The sequence below is a fragment of the Chiloscyllium plagiosum genome, chromosome 15 (assembly GCF_004010195.1).
Source record: "Chiloscyllium plagiosum isolate BGI_BamShark_2017 chromosome 15, ASM401019v2, whole genome shotgun sequence".
Classification (NCBI taxonomy): domain Eukaryota; kingdom Metazoa; phylum Chordata; class Chondrichthyes; order Orectolobiformes; family Hemiscylliidae; genus Chiloscyllium; species Chiloscyllium plagiosum.
The window spans coordinates 2,888,438-2,910,644 of record NC_057724.1 but is presented as its reverse complement, the minus strand read 5'-3'; the positions used below and the strand labels follow the sequence as shown (position 1 = coordinate 2,910,644).

Sequence of the window (22,207 nt, the reverse complement as noted above, 5' to 3'; positions counted from 1 at the left end):
TTATATTTAACATGGATATTTAAATGGAGAAAGACTGCAGAAAGCTGCACCACAGAAGGGCTTGGGGACCACGTGCATAAAAGCTCACGTCCACATTCAGCTGGGGAAGGCAAAATAGAATGCTGGCTTTTATTTCAAAATTTATGGAGAAAAAGGCATGAAAGTGGAGTTGAAGATTACCAGATCAGCCATGTCATTGAATGACAAAGCAACATCGACGGGCTGAATGGTCTACTTCTGTTCTTACATCTAATAGTCATATAGTCTTCAAAGGGAATGAAGTATAAAAATATGGAGGTCTTATAAAAACTACATAAAGCACTAGTCACACCACAGCTGGAACAGTGCGAACAGTTTCAGGTCCTTTATTTAAGGATGGATACATTGGCATCGGAGGCAGTCCAGAGAAGGGTGAGTAGTCTGAAACCAGGTTTGGAAGGGCTATCAGAAAGATGTTGTGAAACTTGAAAGAGTTCAGAAAGGATTTACAAGGGTGTTGCCAGGGTTGGAGGATTTGAGCTATAGGAAGAGGCTGAACAGGCTGGGGCTGTTTTCCCTGGAGCGTCGGAGGCTGAGGGGTGACCTTATAGAGGTTTACAAAATTATGAGGGGCATGGATAGGATAAATAGACAAAGTCTTTTCCCTGGGGTGGGGGAGGGGTGGGGGGGTCCAGAACTAGAAGGCATAGGTTTAGGGTGAGAGGGGAAAGATATAAAAGAGACCTAAGGGGCAACATTTTCACGCAGAGGGTGGTACGTGTATGGAATGAGCTGCCAGAGGAAGTGATGGAAGCTGGTACAATTGCAACATTTAAGAGGCATTTGGATGGGTATATGAATAGGAAGGGTTTGGAGGGATATAGGCCGGGTCCTGGCAGGTGGGACTAGATTGGGTTGGGATATCTGGTCAGCATGGATGGGTTGGACCAAAGGGTCTGTTTCCATGCTGTGCATCTCTGTGACTCTATGACTGTCTTATGAGGAGGCATGAGTGATTAGATCTTATACTCATTGGAATTTCAAGGAAGAAAAAGCGACCTGATTGAACAATATAAGACTCTTGGGGCTTGACAAGGTAGATGTGGTGAAGTTGTTTCCCTGTGTGTGATGGTCTAATACCAACAGGTATGATATCAGAGGAAAGGGATGGCCTCTTAAGACAGAGGTGAGGAGGAGGATTTTCTTCTTTTGGAGAGTGTTGAATCTTTGACATTCTTTAACATACATTTGGTTATGATAGTTCCGTTATCATGTGATCTCATCACGCAATAGTCGCGCCATTTAAACTAATGGAGCCAAAATCACGTTTAGCCAATACAGGTAAGGAACGTTCATGCTCTACAAATAACTGCCTAAATTCTTCAATTGCGTTAAAGCCAACTCGCATTGAAGAAACATGCATTATCGCAGAACCAACTGTATAGGTTTACCCATACTCTATTTAAATCAGTGATTATGATGATAATGCACTTGTTCCTGGATGTCAGCAGCTGCAGCCTTCTGTATATAGCTTTCAGACAATAAATGTGTACAGGTTACACACCCCTTGTGTTCAGTCCTTGTAGGTCTTGAGCTCCGAGAAGCTCCGAACAACATGCCTATAAATTGCTGTCAAATCTGACTAAAGACAATCAAATGCTTCAATGGTCCCAGTCTCTCAGTATAAATACTGCTCCTCGTCACACTGGAGAATTCACATACAATTAAAACCTGATCATCTCTTCTAACAAATCTGACACTTACTTCCAACGTCTGGCCTCAATTTGTTGTCGTAGCCGCTCAACAGTGAATTCAGTATGTGTGTCGCATCCGCATCTTGAGACTTGGGAGCGAGAACCCATGTCTTATTCAGACCAACATCATCATCATCTTCATCCTCAATTCTGCTGCTGTGAAAAGAAATTCAATTTAATACTATAGCTAATCATTCTTTGGAAATTGAAGAGCTTTCGCAGTGTAAATACCTGCTGACTGTCACAGCTTCAGGTTGAGAGCAGCCCTATTGCTTCAGTTAATTTTTTTTACTTTTGCCTAATTGACTGGAACAATTTTAAGGCAGACTCCAAGTATTAATTTCCCAGAATCTGGACTGTTCCAGAGCAGAAGCTTGTTGCTGAGGACAATTGTTTTCACAGGGATAATCTTGAATATTTGGTATTCCTTTCCTCAAAATGTGGTGGAAGCAGTACATTTGAATATCTTTATGAAATGGATAGATTCTTGATAAGCCAGAGGTGAAAGGTTTGAGAGAAGGGGAGATAGGCAAGAACGCAGAGTAATTAGATCAACTATGATCTTATTGAATGGGGAAACAGTCTCAAGGGGCTGAATGGCCTACTGCTTCTCCTAATTCATATTTGTTTTATCCAGGTCAACCCTCTATGGGCAACTCAGCTCATCCCCGTTCCTTTGTCTTCTCCCTGAAGCCCTGTCAATTCTCTCCCTTCTGATAATTACCCGATTCTCCTTTGAAAGCTATGATTGAATCTGTGATTTAGCTGCATTTACATCTTGTGTGTTACAAATCCTTGCCGTTCCCTGCAGGAGAGAGCCTTTCCGCATATTGGCAATGGTCACCTTGCTAATCACCTTAAATCTGTACCCTCTGGGTCTTGCGCTTTCTATTTATGTAAAGTAATGGTCCTAAAGGGGTTAATGTCCTTGTTATATGGGTTCTACCCATTCTACTGATGCCACGCCCTACTCTCGATTTCTATCTGTACCAGTTCCTTAAGGTCCTAGTAAATAAACCCAACCCAATGTAGTTGTACATATTGCTAAAGGGTAAAGCTGCCACAGTCTTATTGGATCTCTCTCTCATTAGGGATCTCTCTCTCATTAGAGAGAGATGGCAAGTAGTGAATTTAACCGGAGAATCACCACACCTCAGGTCAGGGGAAGACGTTGACAAGGAGTGTTACAGAATCCCTACAGTGCAGAAAGAAGGCCATTTAACCTATTGAGTCTGCACTGATTCTCTGATGACCATCCCACCAAGACCCAGACCCCAACCATATGGGCAGCACGGTGCCCATATGGAACTGTACCAGTAAGGAACTGGTACAGATAGAAATCGAAAGTTGGGTGTGGCATCAGTAGAATGGGTAGAACTGCTGCCTCACAGCGCCAGGGACCCATGTTCGATACCAGCCTCAGACTACTGTCTGTGTGGAGTTTGTACATTCTCCCAGTGTCTGCGTGGGTTTTCTCCCAGTGCAAAGTTGTGCAGGTTAGTTGGCCATGCTAAGTTGCCCATAGTGTTCAGGGACATGTAGGTTAGGTGCATTAGTCAGGGTAAATGTAAAGTAATAGGATAGGGAAATGGGTCTGGGTAGGTTACTCTTCAGAGGGTCGGTTTGGATTTTGTTGGGCTGAGGGGCCTGTTTTCACACTATAGGGATTCAATGATCCATGATCTATGATCTCCATAATCCAGCATCTACCAGAGCAAACCCATCCAACCTAGATATTTCTGGACACTACAGACAATTTAGCATGGACAATCCACGTTACTTGCACATCTTTGGGCTGTGGGAGGAAACCTGCATAGACATAGGGAGAACGTGCAAACTTTACACAGACAATCGCTCAAGTCTGGAATCGAAAACAGGTCCCTAGCGCTGTGGGGCAGCAGTGCTCAGCATTATCATCTTTCAATCAAACCTCAGCCAGTGCATGAGTTGAGGCCACATGTTTGGTTAGCTCAGTGGGCTGTGTGACTGGCTTGTAATGTAAGGTGATCTCACCAGCTTGGATTCACTTCCTGTGCTGACTGAGAATACCATAAAGAACCCTCCTTCTAAACCTTCCTCCTTGCCTATGGTGTGGTGATGTTCAGGTTAAACCATCTCCAGTTGTCTCTGTAGAGTCATAGAGTCATAGAGATGTATAGCATGGAAACAGACCCTTCGGTCCAACCCATCCATGCTGACCAGATATCTCAACCCAATCTAGTCCTACCTGCCAGCACCCGGCCCATATCCCTCCATACCTTTCCTATTCATATACCCATCCAAATGCCCTTTAAATGTTGCAATTGTACCAGCCTCCACCACTTCCTCTGGCAGCTCATACCCCTCTGTGTGCAAAAGTTGCCCCTTAGGTCCCTTTTATATCTTTCCCCTCTCACCCTAAACCTATGCCCTCTAGTTCTGGACTCCCGACCCCAGGGAAAAGACTTTGTCTATTTATCCTATCCATGCCCTTCATCATTTTTTAAACCTCTATAAGGTCACCCTTCAGCCTCTGACACTCCAGAGAAAACAGCCCCAGCCTCAGCCTCTTCCTATAGCTCAAATCCTCCAACCCTGGCAGCATCCTTGTAAATCTTTTCTGAACCCTTTCAAGTTTCACAACATCTTTCCGATAGGAAGGAGACCAGAATTGCATGCAATATTACAACAGTGGCCTAACCAATGCCCTGTTCAGCTGCAACATGACCTCCCAACTCCTGTACTCAATACTCTGACCAATAAAGGAAAGCAGACCAAACACTTTCTTCACTATCCTATCTACCTGCGACTGCACTTTCAAGAACCTGCAGTCCAAGGTCTCTTTGTTCAACAACCAATAAGTGTATAAGTCCTGCTAAGATTTGCTTTCCCAAAGTGCAGCACCTCGCAATTGTCTGAATTAAACTCCATCTGCCACTTCTCAGCCCATTGGCCCATTTGGTCCAGATCCTGTTGTAATCTTAGGTAACCCTCTTCGCTGTTCACTACACCTCCAATTTTGGTGACAAAAAGTAGAGGGCCCAGCACCGATCCCTGTGGCACTCCACTGGTCACAGGTCTCCAGTCTGAAAAACAACCCTCCACCACCACCTTCTGTCTTCTACCTTTGAGCCAGTTCTGTATCCAAATGGATAGTTCTCCCTGTATTCTGTGAGATCAGTAACCCTAACGTCCAGTAGGAGTATGGTGACTTTGCCTTTACCTATTCCTATCATGCAATAAACCTTCTTGTTATCAAACAACAGTTTCTTTTACAGATGCTCTATACAGGTGTACCTTCTGCCACTAATCATTAGGTATACCCAAGAGAGAGAAGGACTAGCAGCAAAGAATTATCTCAAATAACCCTTACCCAGTTCTTCACAACAACTGGTGTATGATCAAGGAATGATGGACAAACTGAATGAGTGAGGTATTGAAAAAGGAAGCAAGTGAGTGACTAAATATGTCAGGATGATAAAGGATAAACTGGGGAATGTTAAGGATAAAGGGTTGAGCTTATGATTAGTTGGAGGTCTTTGGGGGCCGGGGGGAGGGTGATGGAGCAAGTGAAGTGACTGAAAGGTGGAGGCATGAAAGTCAAAAAAGTAGGAGCCTGATGTGGGGGTGATGGAATGATTCTGAGGGGCTGGAGTGAGTGAGGAATGAAGGTGTTATTGGAGGAAACAGATTAGTAATTTAATAGTCATATGGCCCATCATAGATTAATAAAGAGTGAGGCCCGTTCAGAAGCAAAATTGAAAGTCAGTATGAATATATTAACAACAAATTGGGTTTGGCTAATACAAAGGTACTATGTTTCATGTGCATATGGACTTGCAATGGCATTTGGTAAAAGTATTACATTATAGACTTGTTAACAAAATAGAAATCCCTGAAGCTAGAGGGATAGTGGTAGCAGTGATCTAAAATTGGTGAAGGGACAAGAAGCAAAGGGTAATGGTGAGTAGTTGTTTGATGAATGGAAGGGAAGGGTTGCATCTGTTTCCTAGAGATCAATATTGGACTTTGATAATGTTAATGACCTGGACCTGGGGACTGGGTATACAGGGGATCATTCAAAGTTTGCAGATGAGACTAAATGCAGAAACACAGTGGAAATGGAGGCAGACAGCAATAGGCTTCAGGAGGTTATTGACTGATCATAGAAGAAAACATGTGATAATTGGAATCTGAGACAGTGAGAAATAGGAAGAAGAATGAGAAGAATAAAGATATTAAATAAATGGCATAATTTTATAACAAAGTGCAGGAATAGAGACCAGGGTGTATATATAAAGTGTTTGAAGATGAGGAGAGAAATTGATAAAGCAGCTTTAAGAAAAAAATGCACCTGAGCTTTTCATATTGAAGCACTGAATTCATAAGAGAAGAATTAATACATTAAAAATTTTGGAAATCCTGGCTAGGTCCCAGTTGGAATTCTTATATCCAATTCTGGGAACTACTCTTCAAGGTTGATGTCAAGGCATTAGGGAGCATGAGCGGAAACTTACTAAAATGATAATAGAAGCTCCATTTAGTTGCAGAGACTGAAACAAAACAAAAAACTAGGTTATTATCTCCCTAGTGGAGAGAGTTAAGGTTATATAGCTTTGCCTAAATTCAGGAAGGGTTTTGATAGAGTAACTAAGAACCTTCAGGGTATGTTACTCCAGGTTGGATATAGACTACATTTGCATATTCATGATCACTGAATCAATAACACTGAATTACACCCTCCATAGTTTACATCTCTTCTGTTTCTTTTCCTCTGTATTACTCAGTTTCTCCATATGTGTCAAATTTATTGTATCAATTGTATTTTTCTTCCAATCTCTCTATTTATCAGTGATATTATTTAACTATCACATGCTCCATCTCTGGGGCTTATCTTCCAATGCTGTTTAATCAGGAATTCTTTTCAACAATTAATCTGGACCAATTTATCTTTGACCCAGCTGAACAATTCTGTCTAAATTCTGGTCACACTGGAAAATGAGCAGGAGTTACTGTTGTAATATGCAGAAAGCAGTAACCAACTTAAACACATCAGGCTCCCTCACACAGCAACAAAATAAATAACCATACAATCTGCTCAGTGATACTCGTCGAGGAATAAATATTAGCCAGGATGCCAAGCAGATCTCCATGCTCCTCTTCAACTAGTGGTGAAAGAACTTTGATATCCATCAGAGAGAGAACACAATATGTAGACAGGCCAACAAGAGGTGAGGCCATACTGGATTTGGTTCTGGGTAACGAACCAGGCCAGGTGTTAGAATTCTTCAACTAGTGGTGAAAGAACTTTGATATCCATCAGAGAGAGAACAGGTCAGATCTCTGTCTAAAGTCTCATCAGAAAACCATGACCCCTGACTGTGTCACCTTCCCTCAGCACTGCGTCAAATTGCCTGCCTATATTTTGTGGTCAGGGCTTTGGGGTGAGACTTGAGAAGGGTGTGACACCACTTGAGCCACTACTAATACTTACTAGCATCTCTCTCTCCAGATGAGTGCTAAAATATGCAACCAGATCCCACTGTATAATTCAAGGAGCAGTAGGATTAACCCAAGCTGTGCTGAGTGAATACAGGGGTTACACAGGAACTGATCACAGTCACACTGGTTATCATCTGATTTATAGGTTCGAGAATCTTATATTACAGGATGCCACACCTTCCATCATACTGACTGAGCTATCCTATAACTTAACTCATCTCCTATTTCCCTATGGCCCTGTAAACTTTCTCTCCTTCAACTTTGTTCCAGTCTCCTCTTGGCTTATTATTGAATCCGCTTCCGCTGCTGTGCTTTTTCATTCAACAAATGACATTTTGTGCTGTCAAGTTATAGAATATTCATTAAGCCACACTTTATTGGATTGACAGACCCACACTCTGAGCTCCCCACTGAGGCAGCAGCTGCTGCTCCTAGGATTTATAAACGTAGATTCAAGATGAAGAGTTTGTTCCTAGTTCACACTGGCGTCTAAATTAGACTGTCACACCTTCAGTTGCTAAAACACCCACTGCAAATTGGAAGTAAACTATATGATCAAGATTGACACTGAAAACTCTTGGGCAAAAGAAAGTTCATCCTTAAAAGATTGGGTATTTCAGAAGGAGGGGACCCAAGGTGTTTTTTTTCTTATTTATTCATGGGATGCGGGCATCGCAGGCTAGGCCAGCATTGATTGCCTATCCCTAAATGCCGAGTGGGTAACTGTGAGTCAAACACATTACTGTGGGTCTGGAGTCACACGTAGGCTAGACCAGGTAAAGACAGCAGTTTCCTTCCCTAAAGACCATTTGTGAACCAGATGGGTTTTTGCAATAATCGGCAACAGCTTTAGACTCTTATTTCCTCAGATTTGTGTTTAATTCATATTCCACCATACGGAGTGGTGGGATTTGAACTTAGGTCCGCAAAATATTACCTGAGTCTCTGAATTAATAGCTGGCAATAATACCACTAGGGCCATCCCCTCCCCCACGTGTACTGACTTGTTGTGAGAGCAACCTCAGACTAAACTCACTGCACTTATCTCTCTGCAAAACTCTGCAGTTTCCAAATTAATCTAATAGCACACTTTCATCCCATCACCCTCTGTCAACTCCAAACTAATCTTACTGCATCACCTGCACAAGACCTGCTACCCAGTCTTTCCTCAACCTCTCAGGCTATATTTACGATGACCTCACTGATTTCCCCTGTTATCCTTCATCACGCTTTCTCCCACCTCTTTCTGTCAGGATACCATTCCATTCTGCCAGTTACTCTGTTTCCATTGCAACTTTTGCGATGATATATTGCCGACAGCAGCATCTCTGTATGTCTCCTTTTTTGTTATTTCAAGCTGTTGCCCCCAGCCCCATAATTGCATGCCTCCCAATCTTGAGTGTACTAATTTTCACTTTTCTGCATTCACCCCTTCCCATCCCTCCCACAGCCATGGTATTCCCTCCACCCTCACCTTCTACCCCATGATCTCCATATTCAGTGCATGAACTTCCGCCGTTTATGAGACCTCCAGTGTAATGATGTCACCAAACACATCCTCCCTTCCCTCCCCTGTCAGTATTCCAATGGAGCAACACTCTAATCCATTCCTCAGTCACCTTGAACTCGCAGTTCCTCTAGCCATGGCATTTTGCTATGCAAGCACAGTAAATGTATCTTCTCCTTTGTCACCATCCAAAGCCCGACAAACCCCTTCCAGGCGAAGCAGCGATTAACGTGTACTTTGTCAATTTTATCTACTGTTTTCACTGCTCAGAATGTAGTCTGCTGGGGTGACTGAATTAAGACTGGATGACTGATTTTTTAGATCAGCTCCTGAAATATCTCCCTGTGCTTCTTGTCACCTGTCGGTTTAATTCCCCAGTTTGCTGTAACACTGACCAGTCTGTGCTGAGTCTCCTGCAGTGTCCAATTGGAAAGTTTGGGTCAGAGCTCCTGACTAGGCACTTCACAACCTTCTGCATTCAATTGTGAGTTCAACCATTTCAGTTACATTCCTTTTCCTTTGCAGGTTTCCGTTTCACTCTAGATTTTCTCTTGTTTTAACAATGTTGCTGTTTGTGTCTCCCAAGGATCTATTCTTGGGCCCCTCCTATTTCTCACTTACTCACTTTCACTTAACAATATCATCTGAAAAGGTGTTACTTATTTACAAATGGATATGAATGACTCCCACCCCTACCTCGCCAGAACTTCTCTCGCTTGACCCCACTGTTGCTAAATTATCAACATCCCATACTGCATGCAGCAAACATTTTCTCTGATAAATTATCAAAAAGACTAAATCCATTGTTTTTGGTGTGTGCTCAAAGCTCCATTGCCTAGCTAATGACCTTATCCTCCTCTCTGGCAGCAGTCTGAGATTAAACCAGTCCGTTTACAACCTTGGTGTTATGCTAGATCCCAAGATAAGCTTCTGAGCTCATATATAAACCATCACTAAGCCCACTTTGATTAGATTACTTACAGTGTGGAAACAGGCCCTTCGGCCCAACAAGTCCACACTGACCCTCCAAAGAGCAACCCACCCAGACCCATTCCCCTACATTTCCCCCTTTGCTTAACACTACGGGCAATTTAGCATGGCCAATTCACCTAACCTGCACATGTTTGGACTGTGGGAGGAAACCGAAGCACCTGGAAGAAACCCACACAGACACAGGGAGAATGTGCAAACTCCACACAGACAGTTGCCTGAGGCAGGAATTGAACCCGGGTCTCTGGCGCTGTGAGGCAGCAGTGCTAACCATGGTGCCGCCCTAATTTGCAGTTCTGTAACATCATCCATCTTCAGCCCGTCTCAGCCAGTTTGAGATCTTCATTCATGACTTAGTTACTTCTGGACTCGACTATTTTAGCTGCTGGCCTTCTATATACCTCTGTAAGCTTAAGGAGCATTCAAAACTCTTCCATTAGTAACTTGACCTGCACTGATTCATGTTCCCCTCTTTGCCCTCATTGACTTACCTTGGATCTTTGCAATGCAACTAATCTCCCCATCGCATCACCTTCCCTATCATCTTCTCCAGCCCCACAACCCTTTGGAATACCTATACTCCTCCAATTCTGTTCGCTCAAACCCCCCTGATTTTAATCGCTCAATATTCAGTTGCAAAGGCCCCAAGCTCTGGAATTCACTCTAACTCTCCTTCTGCTTTCCCACCTCACCTTCCACCTTTAACAGGCTGCATAAAACTTGTCTCTTTGGTGAAACGTTTGGTCACTAAATATCTCCTAATATGGCTAAATTGGTGTCATATTTTGTTTTATAATGCTCCTGTTGAGTACCTTGGAATGGTTTGTAACAATAAAGGCTCTCTATAAATTTAAGTTGCTGTTTTGAATGGAAACTCTTCACCATCGTGTCACCTCTTTTGAACATTGTCTTCTCTCTTTGCTGTTTGGCCAGTTACTAGCTCATTTCTTTTTCCCGACACAGATAATTTCTTTTGTTCTTTCGCCATCCTCCCCCATTCGACCTACTTAAAAGCTATTACATTTTATAACATTTCTGTGTTCCAACGAAAGATCATTGACCTGACATGTTTGATTACTTCCAGCATTTTCTCTTTTTAATTCAAATTTCCACCATCCGCAGCATTTTCATTTTGCATTGGTGTTTAATTCACAGACCTCAGAAATGTTCACCTTGAAAACGTTCTGCCCTTCTCCCTTACCCTGCTCGGTCTTTATTTCTTTTGACTTCCTTACAAGTATTTAATCTGGTGTCTCCCGAACTACTCCACAGTGAAAGTTTCATCCTCAGTAACGGATTCCGACCCATCCCATGAGGAATCCAGCCTTTATCTTCTCAATCGATTTAAAATCATTGACATTTCCTAAAGGTATTTTCTTTCTCAAAGTGCAGTCTTACAGCATGCAGAGATCTACATGCACTGTGTCATGCATGTTCTCAAACTCTCCGATAAGCCAAACCGACTCCGTCTATCTCTGAGCTTTCCTGTAGGGTCCTCTGTTGCATCCCTTATCTCATTCCACACTTTATCTCCTTTCCCTATGTGGCAGGATCACAAACTCCAACAACTTATGGACCCAAATGCACCTCTAGATTCCTCTTCCCCAATTTTTCCTTCTGGCCTTATCCCTCTTTAAAAGCTCAGCCCTTGCTGTGTATATTTACAATCCCCTGAGAGTTACTCCTGTCTCACTCTGAATGAGTTGCCCACAGCAAGTACCTAAGCTCCATTCTGGCATAACTCCTCCTCAATTTGCATTGGGTTTGGTGTGATCCTGAACTTAGAATCATAGAATCCCTACAGTGAGGAAGGACGCCATTTTGCCTATTGAGTCTGCACCAACCATCCAAAGAGCATCCTACACAGACCTAGCCCCTGACCCTATCTCCATAACGCTAGCATTTCCCATGGCTAATCCACCTAGCTTGCACATCTTTTGACTGTGGAAGGAAGCCACAGCACTCAGCAGAAACCCAAAAAGACACAGAGAGAACTTGCAAACTCAACACAGACAGTCAATTGAGGTAGGAATTGAACTTGAATCCCTGGCACTGTGAGGCAGAAGTGCTAACCACCGCACCACCATGCCATCTTTTTTTCACTTTAGTTTCCGTACTGAACTCTTACGCCAGCCATTCCTGTGCCCACACCCCACCTCCCACCCTCACCCTCTCCACACATATACACAGTGGACCATTTTTGTGTTTTATCTGCTTTGTGTTTTTTCATTGACAACGATCATCTGTCTCAATTTCTGTTTTCGTCACTTGCCATAACCTGCTCCGAACGGTCTTTCGTTCTCTCGACAAACAGTAAGACTGTCAACAAACCTGCCATGATGGACAAAGTGGAGGATGGGGGTGAATTTTAAATTATGATTGATTTGCCCTCTTCAGCCAGGAAAGCAGTATATTGTTTGATGTAATTTTCCCTTTTCTATCACATCCTTTACTTAAGTAGATTGAGGTATATTACCCAAACCCTGTTTTGCCTTGTCTTTCAATCTTAGAAATAAACATACAGCCAAATACTTTAAAATGATACCAAAGACACGGTCAATTGACACAACATTCAAACTGCTAGGAATTGCTTCACTTCTTCATTCACACTCAAAAGCATACAAGGCAGATGGAAAGAGTAAGGGATGGAAGGAAGTTTCTCATTATGAATGTATTTTTTTTAAATGAGAGAGAGAGAGAGAGCACAGCTTCTAACTACTAAGCTTTGGAATTGAACTTCTTTCAATGACAAACAGCAACTGAAGTCAGAAGTCAACATTATTCATTGATCCTTTGTGACATGGTCTTCATGGGAGTCAGGATGTCTTGAGGCAGCTTATATTCACAATATGGAAGGGGGCTAGGTCTCCAGGAGTTAAAGGTGGTATTAGTGGTCAAGCCGTCATTGTCATGCAGAAGGTGCTGGAGGGCTCTGGCTACTTCCAGACACGTGATTATAGCTGCCACCTTTCAACAAAGTTTCCAGTTTTACACAAAGTGATTTCACAGGACTAATAGATTAGATTACTTTAGATTAGATTACTTAGAAAAGATTACCACAAAATTAAAAGTGTAGTTTTCCCTCTGTACCTTCTAGTCATTACACTGAAGACAAAGGGTGAGTGCTGAGTTGGAAGTGAAGAGTGGGGAGTGCAGAGTGTGGGGGATACAGTCTTCCACATTAACCTCAATCCTGCAAAAGTTGAACTTCAACTCTCAAACACTTGAGGCTCAGTGGTTACCAGTGCTGCCTCACAGAGCCAGGGACCCGTGTTCCATTCCAGCCTCGGGCAACCCTCTGTGTGGAGTTTGCACATTCTCTCTGTGTCTGCGTGGGTTTTCTCCGGGTGCTCCAGTTTCCTCCCATAATCCAAAGATGGGCAGGTTAGGTGAATTGGCCATGCTAAATTGCCGTTATTAGATTTCAAGAGAATTGGACAAGACACAGAAACACTGTATTTCAGTGGAGTTGCCAAAGCTCTAGTGTGGTCCTGGGCATTGAAAACACTAGCAATAACCTTTAGGACAAAGCAGTAGGAAAATACAGTTTTATGGTCTGGGAAAAATTGGATGTTTATTTCATGGACTTTGCAAACTGAACTGTTCATGCAAATATTGTCCATGAAATCAAAGGACGCTTGACTGTTCGGGTGCTATTGAAGACAGGAAGTCAGCCAGAAGTAACGAGTGGATGATCTATCTCCAATTCTTCAAGAATTCCCCACCGTCTCAAATGTCAATCTCCAGCTAACTCGGTTCACATCACACTATATTAAGAAATGGTTGGAGGAAATAGATTCTTCAAAGGCTTTGGGCCCACACAACATCCAGCATTTGTATTGAAGACTTGTACTGCAAGTCTAGTCAAGACTTGTACAAGAAAGTTGTTCTAGTACAGCACTGGCATCTACCTGATAATGTGAAAAATTGCCAGGTATGTCTTATACACACAAATTCAACCTAGCCAATTATCGCCCACCAGTCTACTCTCGGTCATCAGTAACATGATGGAAGGTGACATCAACAGTGCTGTCAAGCAGAACCTGCTCGGCAACAAACTGCTCAGTGATGCCCGGTTTGTGTGGGATGCTGTTCTGAGGTTCAGTACAGACTTGACAGGCTGAATGGCCTTTATTTGCACTGTAGGATTCTATGAAAAGAAGAGAATAGATTCTAGAGCCTGAGATTCAGGCAGTGGAAAGCATGGTCAATGATGGTGCAGTGATTAAAACTTGAGAAGAGACTAGAATTTGAGAATCACAGGTATGTCACAGGGTTGGGTGACAGGAGGAAATTACAAAGACAGGAAGGTGTGAGGCCATGCAGCAATTTGAAAACAAAGAGGAATGCTTGACCGGGGGTCAACGTAGTTCAGTAAGCACAGAGGCAATAGCACAACTGTACTGACTACATGTTCAATCATGGGCAGAAGAATGTTGAATGACCTGAAAAACATTGACAGCATCCAGGATAAATCAGCCTCTAAATTGGCAGCCTATTCACCATCTTAAACATTCAGTCCTTCCACTACCAATGCTCAGTAACAACAGTGTGCACCATCCTTAACATGCACTGCAGAAATTTACTCATACAGTCATGGGGTCATAGAGATGTACAGCATGGAAACAGACCCTTCGGTCCAACCCGTCCATGCTGACCAGATATCCCAACCCAATCTAGTCCCACCTGCCAGCACCTGGTCCATATCCTTCCAAACCCTTCCTATTCATATACCCATCCAAATGCTCTTAAATGTTGCAATTGTACCAGCCTCCACCACTTCCTCTGGCAGCTCATTCCATACACGTACCACCCTCTGTGTGAAAAAGTTGCCCTGTAGGTCTTTTATATCTTTCCCCTCTCACACTAACCTATGCCCTCTAGTTCTGGACTCCCCGCCCTAGGGAAAAGACTTTGCCTATTTACCCTATCAATGCCCCTCATAATTTTGTAAACCTCTATAAGGTCACCCCTCAGCCTCTGACACTCCAGGGAAAACAGCCCCAGCCTGTTCAGCCTCTCATTATAGCTCAAATCCTCTAACCCTGGCAACATCCTTGTAAATCTTTTATTCCTTAAACAACACGTGCCACCAAAAAAATAAAAGGGCCTCAGATACATAGGAACACCACCATCAGCAAGTTTCCCTCTAAGCCATTCACCACCCTGACTTGGAAATATATCACTGTGCCTTCACTATCACTGGGTGAAAATCCTGGAATTCCCTCTCTAACATACTTGCCTATCTCGAGCACAGGGACTGCAGTGATTTAAGAAGGCAGCTTACCATCATCTTTTTAGGGGAGATTGGGAATGGGTAATAAATGATAACTGGACTATTTTTAAATCAGCAATGCTCAAATCCCATGAATTAATATTTTTTAAACATCAATGAGCTTTTGATATTGTCTACAAAACACTCCTCCTTGAATGAAATTTTCTCCAATTGCTGCAAGGAACAGGAGGAGAAATGTGAAAGCATGAGACCTTTAAGAAAAGGAAGGGAAACCAGTCCTTGTTCTGTGTGAATTAACAGTGAATAATTTAGCAAATTTTTTATTTTGCTTGTGAGATGATGCTGAATCACGTCAAGCTTTAATTATTTTGAATGAAGTGATGGAAATACAATGCCACATCCAACTACTTGCCAGAGATGTTCAAAAAAATGAGTTGATCTCAATTCAAGCTGACTGGTAGGTTGCTCATGTTGGATTTCCTGAAGAAGGGCCTGTGCCCGAAACGTCGAATCTCCTGTTCCCTGGATGCTGCCTGACCTGCTGTGCTGTTCCAGCAATAAAGTTTCAACACTGCTCATGTTGGATTAACCTACAAACTCAACATATAATGCCATCTCACTTTGCAGGTCTACTGAGGGATTCCTGGTATGCGCTTTTAATCCAAGTGTTTGGAATGTACTGCTTGGGAACAGGCTCAGACCCATTTTCTCTCTCTCCCTCTCTCTTAATAGTCTCATATGATAAAAGCAAACAAGATTATTTCAACCCTGCTTCAGTGGAAACAGTCTTGCCTCGCACTTTGGAACTTGTGAATTCAGATTCCACTCCAGAGGTTTTGAATACCATCATGACTCACAGGGGATAGTGCGCTGCAAATCAAACTGCATGTGATCACAAATCTGAAAAACCCAATTAAATCACCAAATTGCCCAATTCTACCTGACTGTCTAACTCAGTTAAATGGATATACATACCAGGTTTTCTTTCTGCCCATTAACAAGAAAATAATCAAACGTTTTAATCAAGGCAAAAGGTCAACAAATTGAATTAATAATGTATAACTGTATACATTAAACTTTTAAAAATTCTCATTCACATATGCAGACAGACACAAAGATGAACAACAACACATGAATATTGACAAAAGTAAATAACCAGAGAATCACATTTTAATAGCACCACTTTAGATTGTAGACTGCGATGAGTTGTTTGATTTTGGTTCCTTTCAATTCCTGCTGATGACAGAAGTTACACCAATTCTCAGTCTTTCGTTCACTGGTTGAGAATCTGCCCTTTCAAAGTATCTTTCTCCTTTAAATGGGGGATTTACAGATGGAGTAGCTCACAGAGAAAAGCTAGCTGCTCGAGATTGTCTTTAACTTCTCCACACAAAAAGAAAAGAGAGATACAGATGCTTTTGCTATATTGTTCACAAACAAGGATATAGCCACCTATCCAGGAACCAGTCAAGAGGCTGTTATCATGTTACATTCACCTGAACCCAAAACAACTGGGGCCAATTGAAAAGCCAATTAACGTCTGGGCAGAATTACCTTGAATACAAACAGCCATACAATGTCAATTTTTCTGGATCTCACCCTCTCTGCTTCAATAAGGTAACTTTGAAAATATAACTTACAATATGCTCCAGTAACTTATTTTTCAAACTACAAACATTTTCTTTCCTCCAATAGCTGGACGGCTGCATTGCGATACAGAGTGATACCAACAGTTGGGCTCAATTCCCACAGGGGCTGACATTACCATGGAGAACTCTCCTTCTCAACCTCTCCCCTCACCTGAGGTCTGGTGACACTCAGGTTAAACCACCACCAGTCATCTCCGTCAAATGAGAGAGGAGCCCTGTTGTCTGTTAGGACTATGGCACCTTGACACAGTTTCCTTGAATTCAAAGCAGCACTTTTCCCATTTTTAATCCATGGTTGAAAATAAAAGTGAACATTACAGTACATGGTCCAGATGGATCCTCCACAGTACTACTAATAGACAACAGCACTGTCACAGGTAGTCTTACAGACTCAAGGCCCGATCTATTTTCCAAGTGACACCATTCAAAGAAAAGGAAGGATATTCTCTGTGTTATCCTGGCTATAGTTATCCCTCAATGACCATCTCTTCGAGCAGCTTATGGACTCATTGTTCCACATGAGAGGCTTCAGGGAACAAATTGGAAGGTACATCAGACACTATGCTTCAAAAATTGGAGAAAGGTTATTTTTAGGGTTAAAAAGGCACTACATAAATTTAAGTTCTTTCGTTTGTCACAATAGATGGTGGGATGTACAGTCCTGAAGGTGATAGCTCTCTGCGTATTACAGGGAGAAGGAGAAAGTGAGGTCAAGGTAGAAGCGGAAGAAGGAACATCAGATGCTGGATAACATCGTGGACTAGGGGATGTTTAAAGAAAGCCAAAGAGGAAGCTTTACAATGTGAAAGATTCCACTGAGTTAATGGTGACTACAAGTGAATGAGATTTGTAAGTTTGGACTGACATAACGATCTTAGAGAGCTGTAAGGCTGAGGGAAGTTTAGATGCGCAAAAGGAAAAAAAGGAGTCTAAAGCCAAAACTGAAATAAAAAGAACCTCAGAAGCCATTCCCAGAAACTAATGAGAAACATGGAATGATCATTAATAAAATCACTGTATTAAACAGGCAACCTTGAACATTATAGCTGATAGACTAAGCCTGCAGAATGATGAGGGCTTGGTCAGTTGATGTAACTCCCAACTCCAAGAGAAATCACTGAAAAATACAAGGAGATCGTTTCTATCATGCTTGGCACCTAAATGGTGGCAGGACTTGCTCACACAAAATCTGGAGCTGATGTTGAAACATGCATGGGTGCAAGAAATGCCCTCCTGAATTTGCGGTCCACCCTCCTGCCATTGAGCTGCATCGCAAAAACAGGACAGTCAGAATCGATCGAGAGAATGAGAGCTGCCACAGAGGCTGCAAATGCCTCATCACAAACCAGTGGCTGTTCAGAATCTTAGGTTCTGAACTCGAATGGGGAACCTGTCTGTGATCACAAATGACACCGTGACAATAACTCACGGTGACACGGCTCTCCTGTTGCCTGTATCTCGGTGTCTCGCCTCTGCAATTCATTCTCAAATGAAGCAACAAACAAGGCAAAAGAATAGGAAATCAGTTGCCAGCTGGGATCTGGCTGTAGGTGTCAAAAGCACTTCCTGCACAGCTTTGTGCGCCACAGCTTGGAAATAAAAAATAAAACTGGTTTCAAAATTTTGGGTTGTTGATCAAGTTGTCAGGCTTTATTAAGAGTAACACTCACTGGGCTCAACATAAATGAAAGTTTTTTTAATAACGATTGTCATTGTGTATCTCATACATTAATTTGTTTTGTCATTGTTGCTGTTTATTAAGGTTCCAAGTCATAAAAATGCATGGGCTCAGAACAGTGATTTGTATCATTAATAATAGATGTCAGGTTTTACAGCCTCTTCGCTGATTCTCCATTCTCATACCCATTAACTGTTTCAGTACTGTGCTCAGACACAGTGCTGAGGCTCTGCAGCCAGAGCCTCTCCCCAATGTTGCGGCGACATTCAGAACATGTCCAAAAGAGTTAGTCCACCCTGATCCTTCGGGAGGCTTCTGGCTGACCGTTGGCGATCTGCCTGGCTGTTGGGTTTCCACCAGTCTCTCTTTCTTCTGTCCAAACTGAATGTAACGATAACGATGGTGTCCGCATCCACTTGCCAGGAGTAGTCCTGTGATGGCCATTTTCAGAACAGCCTAGCATTGTGGATTCTGCCCCATCACCGCTGGGAAAAATGGATGCTGCCGCAACTGCAGCTGGGTCTGTGAAGGTGGTTTCAAAATGAAGGGTGGGCATTTGTTGCTCACCAAGGGTATTCCTTGACAGTAAGGGATGCAGGGGCTCTCTAAGGAGCGCTGGGCACCTGCTCAGAAGATATCCACTCAACTCCTTCAACTCCCACTGTGCCCAGCCTCAAGCTTTTACTGGGTGGGCTCCTCACAGGACACAGGGCACCCAATGGCAGTGGAATAAGGTTGTAAAGTAGCCATTATTTTCAATTGAAGAGACTCAATTAACCATCAGGCAGTAAGGGTGGCTCCACTTTCCCCTTATTTATATTCCCATTCACTTCATCCTTCCCAAAGACCAATCAAAACAACTCCCTATCTGCATCCACCTATCACCATTCTACCTACTCTTTCCCCAGCAGCACCCTCCACACAAGCCCACCCCTCCCAATATACTCCTGGGCTTCCTCCCCCTCCCCAGTCCTGTTGAAGCATTTAGGCCCGAAACACTGACATTCCTGCTCCTCGGATGCTGTCTGACCTGTTGTGTTTTTCCAGCTTCACATCTATTTATTCTGGCTTCCAGCATCTGCAGTCCTTACTGTCTCCTGGCCTATAATTCATTTATTTTGCTTTGCCTCCTTTCTTGAACATAATTTTGGAACTTGCATTACACTGAGATCATTTTCAAAATTTGGAAAATTGTTGTCAATGTTTCCACTATCTCAGCATCTATCTCTTCGAGAACAATCAAACATAAGCCATTGTACTGTGGGGTTATCAGTCTTTAGTTCCATTGCATTCTCTAGTATATTCCCTTCATGGATATTAATTATTTGATGTACCACACTTGCACTAATCCATTAGTTTCCCAATGTTCCTGCTATGATTTCTTTACTAAGAAACAGAGGTCTTTTTTTCCTTCCCTTGGAATCCTCTTTAGGTTTTCTCAAGGGTTTTATTTTCATTTTTCTTTTCAGTTTTCAGGGGCCCCTTTATTTCATCCTCAGTAACTCATTCACTAAGTGATGCAGTCATGCAGTTCCATTGCCTTCTATGTCTATGTTTATGCGAGTGGTAATTAGACTGCCATAGAAACAGAACTCGAAGAAATCAGTACCCTCAATAATAATCAATTTTCCACTGAACTCAAATTCACAACATATGAGGCAAGCTTGAATTTCCTGACACAACAGTTGTTAAATTAATACTGGACAACAGGTATGGGTTAATAACAAAGGTGCATTCAAAATAACTTAAACACATTTCTACAGATAAAGGTATCGCTGTAAATATACATAGCTAATGCGTTTCCATCACACAGGCACAAAGCTGAAACATTTCAGTGAGGTAGTATTTTACTCTTTATATTGCCTTTCAGTTCTCCATCTCAGATTCAAACTTAACAATTAACAGTCTTTAAAGTGTTCATTAGTGTATACTTTTTTGCTGCATTCTTTCTAAGTACAGTCACTCCTAATCTTCCAGTCTTAAATTTGAGATTCCTTGAGATTCCATTTCTTTGCAAAAACTACATGATTGCAATGGGTTACAGTTTTCCTTTTGTCGTGGTTAGCTGAGTATTCCTCTGTTTGCAGGTTTAAAGTTGTTCTCTTTTCATTGTACCTCACCCCCCCTTTACCCCTCACACCCATCTTACAACACCTTCTCCCCTCCATCTTTCGTGCAGTCCCCTTCTCCAGTCACACCCATTGTGCAGTTCTCTTATCCCCCAACCTACAGCACCTTCTCCCCTCATATCTATATGCAGCCCTCTTCCGCCACCTCCTCCCATACCCATCACAGTAGATGACCTCACCTCAGACCAGGCAGATAGTTGTCCCATTCCTACAAAAGGATAGCCCTGGTCCTAGCATTAGCTAGGGATTCCTGCTGGTTCTCTCACTGCTATCATTGATGTCCGTAAGTGCCCACTTCTCTGCCATTTAACAGGCTTCCTGGTGAGACAAGCAACCTAACAGTAATAGGCCTGGCTGAGAACACGTCTATGAAAGGAGTAGCAGCTCATCAACTGGTTTCTTCCATTTTATTTATGGGAGAGGTAGTTTCCTCTGATTGGCGGCTCAGTGATTGAAATGTTTGAGCTGATTTGGGGGACTGTCGAGGATGGATTCACCCACCAACTCAGTGTAAACTGACCATCAGTCCTCACACTGACTCTCCTTGGCTTGTTTACCAATGACCTCCTTCCCACTCTACACATTCATGAATGACTCAGCCTTGGCTCTTCCTGAAATTTGGGAAAGCATTCACTCAAGGACTGTGTTCTGTAGAAATGTACTTTACAAAATTGAGACTTCACCTTGGCAATGCCCAATCTAATTTTAGCCTGAAAATCTTGAAAGCCAGGGAGGAGATTCATATCTGGTTTTGTTACTGACTACTCACTCATAATATAACACTAAGTGACTCTGGTATCCATCGTGACCATTCATTGAACTACCAGCAACACCTCTACAATGCTTGAGCTAAAGTTAAAGAGAATGCAAATCTCATATCCTGGGGGAGCAGAGGAACACTTGCTTCCTTTGATCCAGCCATACCAACACCACTGATTAACCAGACCTAGGAGCCAAGAGATGGGCCATATATCCACCTCCTGGAAACTAGAAAGATAATTTCTGAAGTGTTGAGAATAACAGCTTAAGTAGCTTCCTGTATTAGCACACCTTAAACATCCTTATAGAGTCATAGAATTGTATAGCATGGAAACAGACCCTTCAGTCCAGCTTGTCCGGACGCAATCTAATCCAACTTGCCTGCACCCAGCCCATATCTCTCCAAACCCTTCCTCTTCATATACCCATCCAGATGCCTTTTAAATGTTGTAATTGTACCATCCTCCACCACTTCCTCTGGCAGCTCATTCCATACACGCACCATCTTCTTCGAGAAAAAGTTCCCCCTTAGGTCTCTTTGATATCTTTCCCCTCTCACCCTAAACCTATGCCCTCTAGTTCTGGACTCCCCCACCCCAGGGAAAAGACTTTCTCTATTTATCCTATCGATGCCCCTCACAATTTTATAACCTCTACAAAAGTCACCCCTCAGCCTTCGACGCTTCAGGGAAAACAGCCCCAGCCTGTTCAGCCCCTCCCTATAGCTCAAATCCTACAACCCTGGCAACATCCTTGTAAATCTTTTCTGAACCCTTTCAAGTTTCACAACATCTTTTTGATAGGAAGGAGACCAGAATTGCACGCAATATTCCAACAGTAGCCTAACCAATGTTTTATACAGCCACAATATGACCTCCCAGCTCCTGTATTCAATACTCTGACCAATAAAGGAAAGCATACCAAACGCCTTCTTCACTATCCTATCTACCTGCGACTCCACTTTCAAGGAGCTATGAACCTGCACTCCAAGGTCTCTTTGTTCAGCAACACTCCCTAGGACCTTACCATTAAGTGTATAAGTCCT

General features: G+C 42.7%; 1 protein-coding gene across 2 annotated transcripts in view; it reads right to left on the bottom strand.

The window, feature by feature from the left end:
• LOC122557047 (gamma-aminobutyric acid receptor subunit gamma-4-like) overlaps positions 1 to 22,207 on the bottom strand; it is a 236,879-nt gene that overhangs the window by 186,470 nt on the left and 28,202 nt on the right. The window contains exon 2 of one of the 2 annotated variants that reach the window (XM_043704289.1): positions 1,744 to 1,889. In XM_043704289.1, coding sequence (XP_043560224.1) covers positions 1,744 to 1,889 — 146 coding nt within the window. The remainder of the gene's footprint in view (positions 1 to 1,743; positions 1,890 to 22,207) is intronic. The other variant, XM_043704290.1, reaches the window with a different exon arrangement.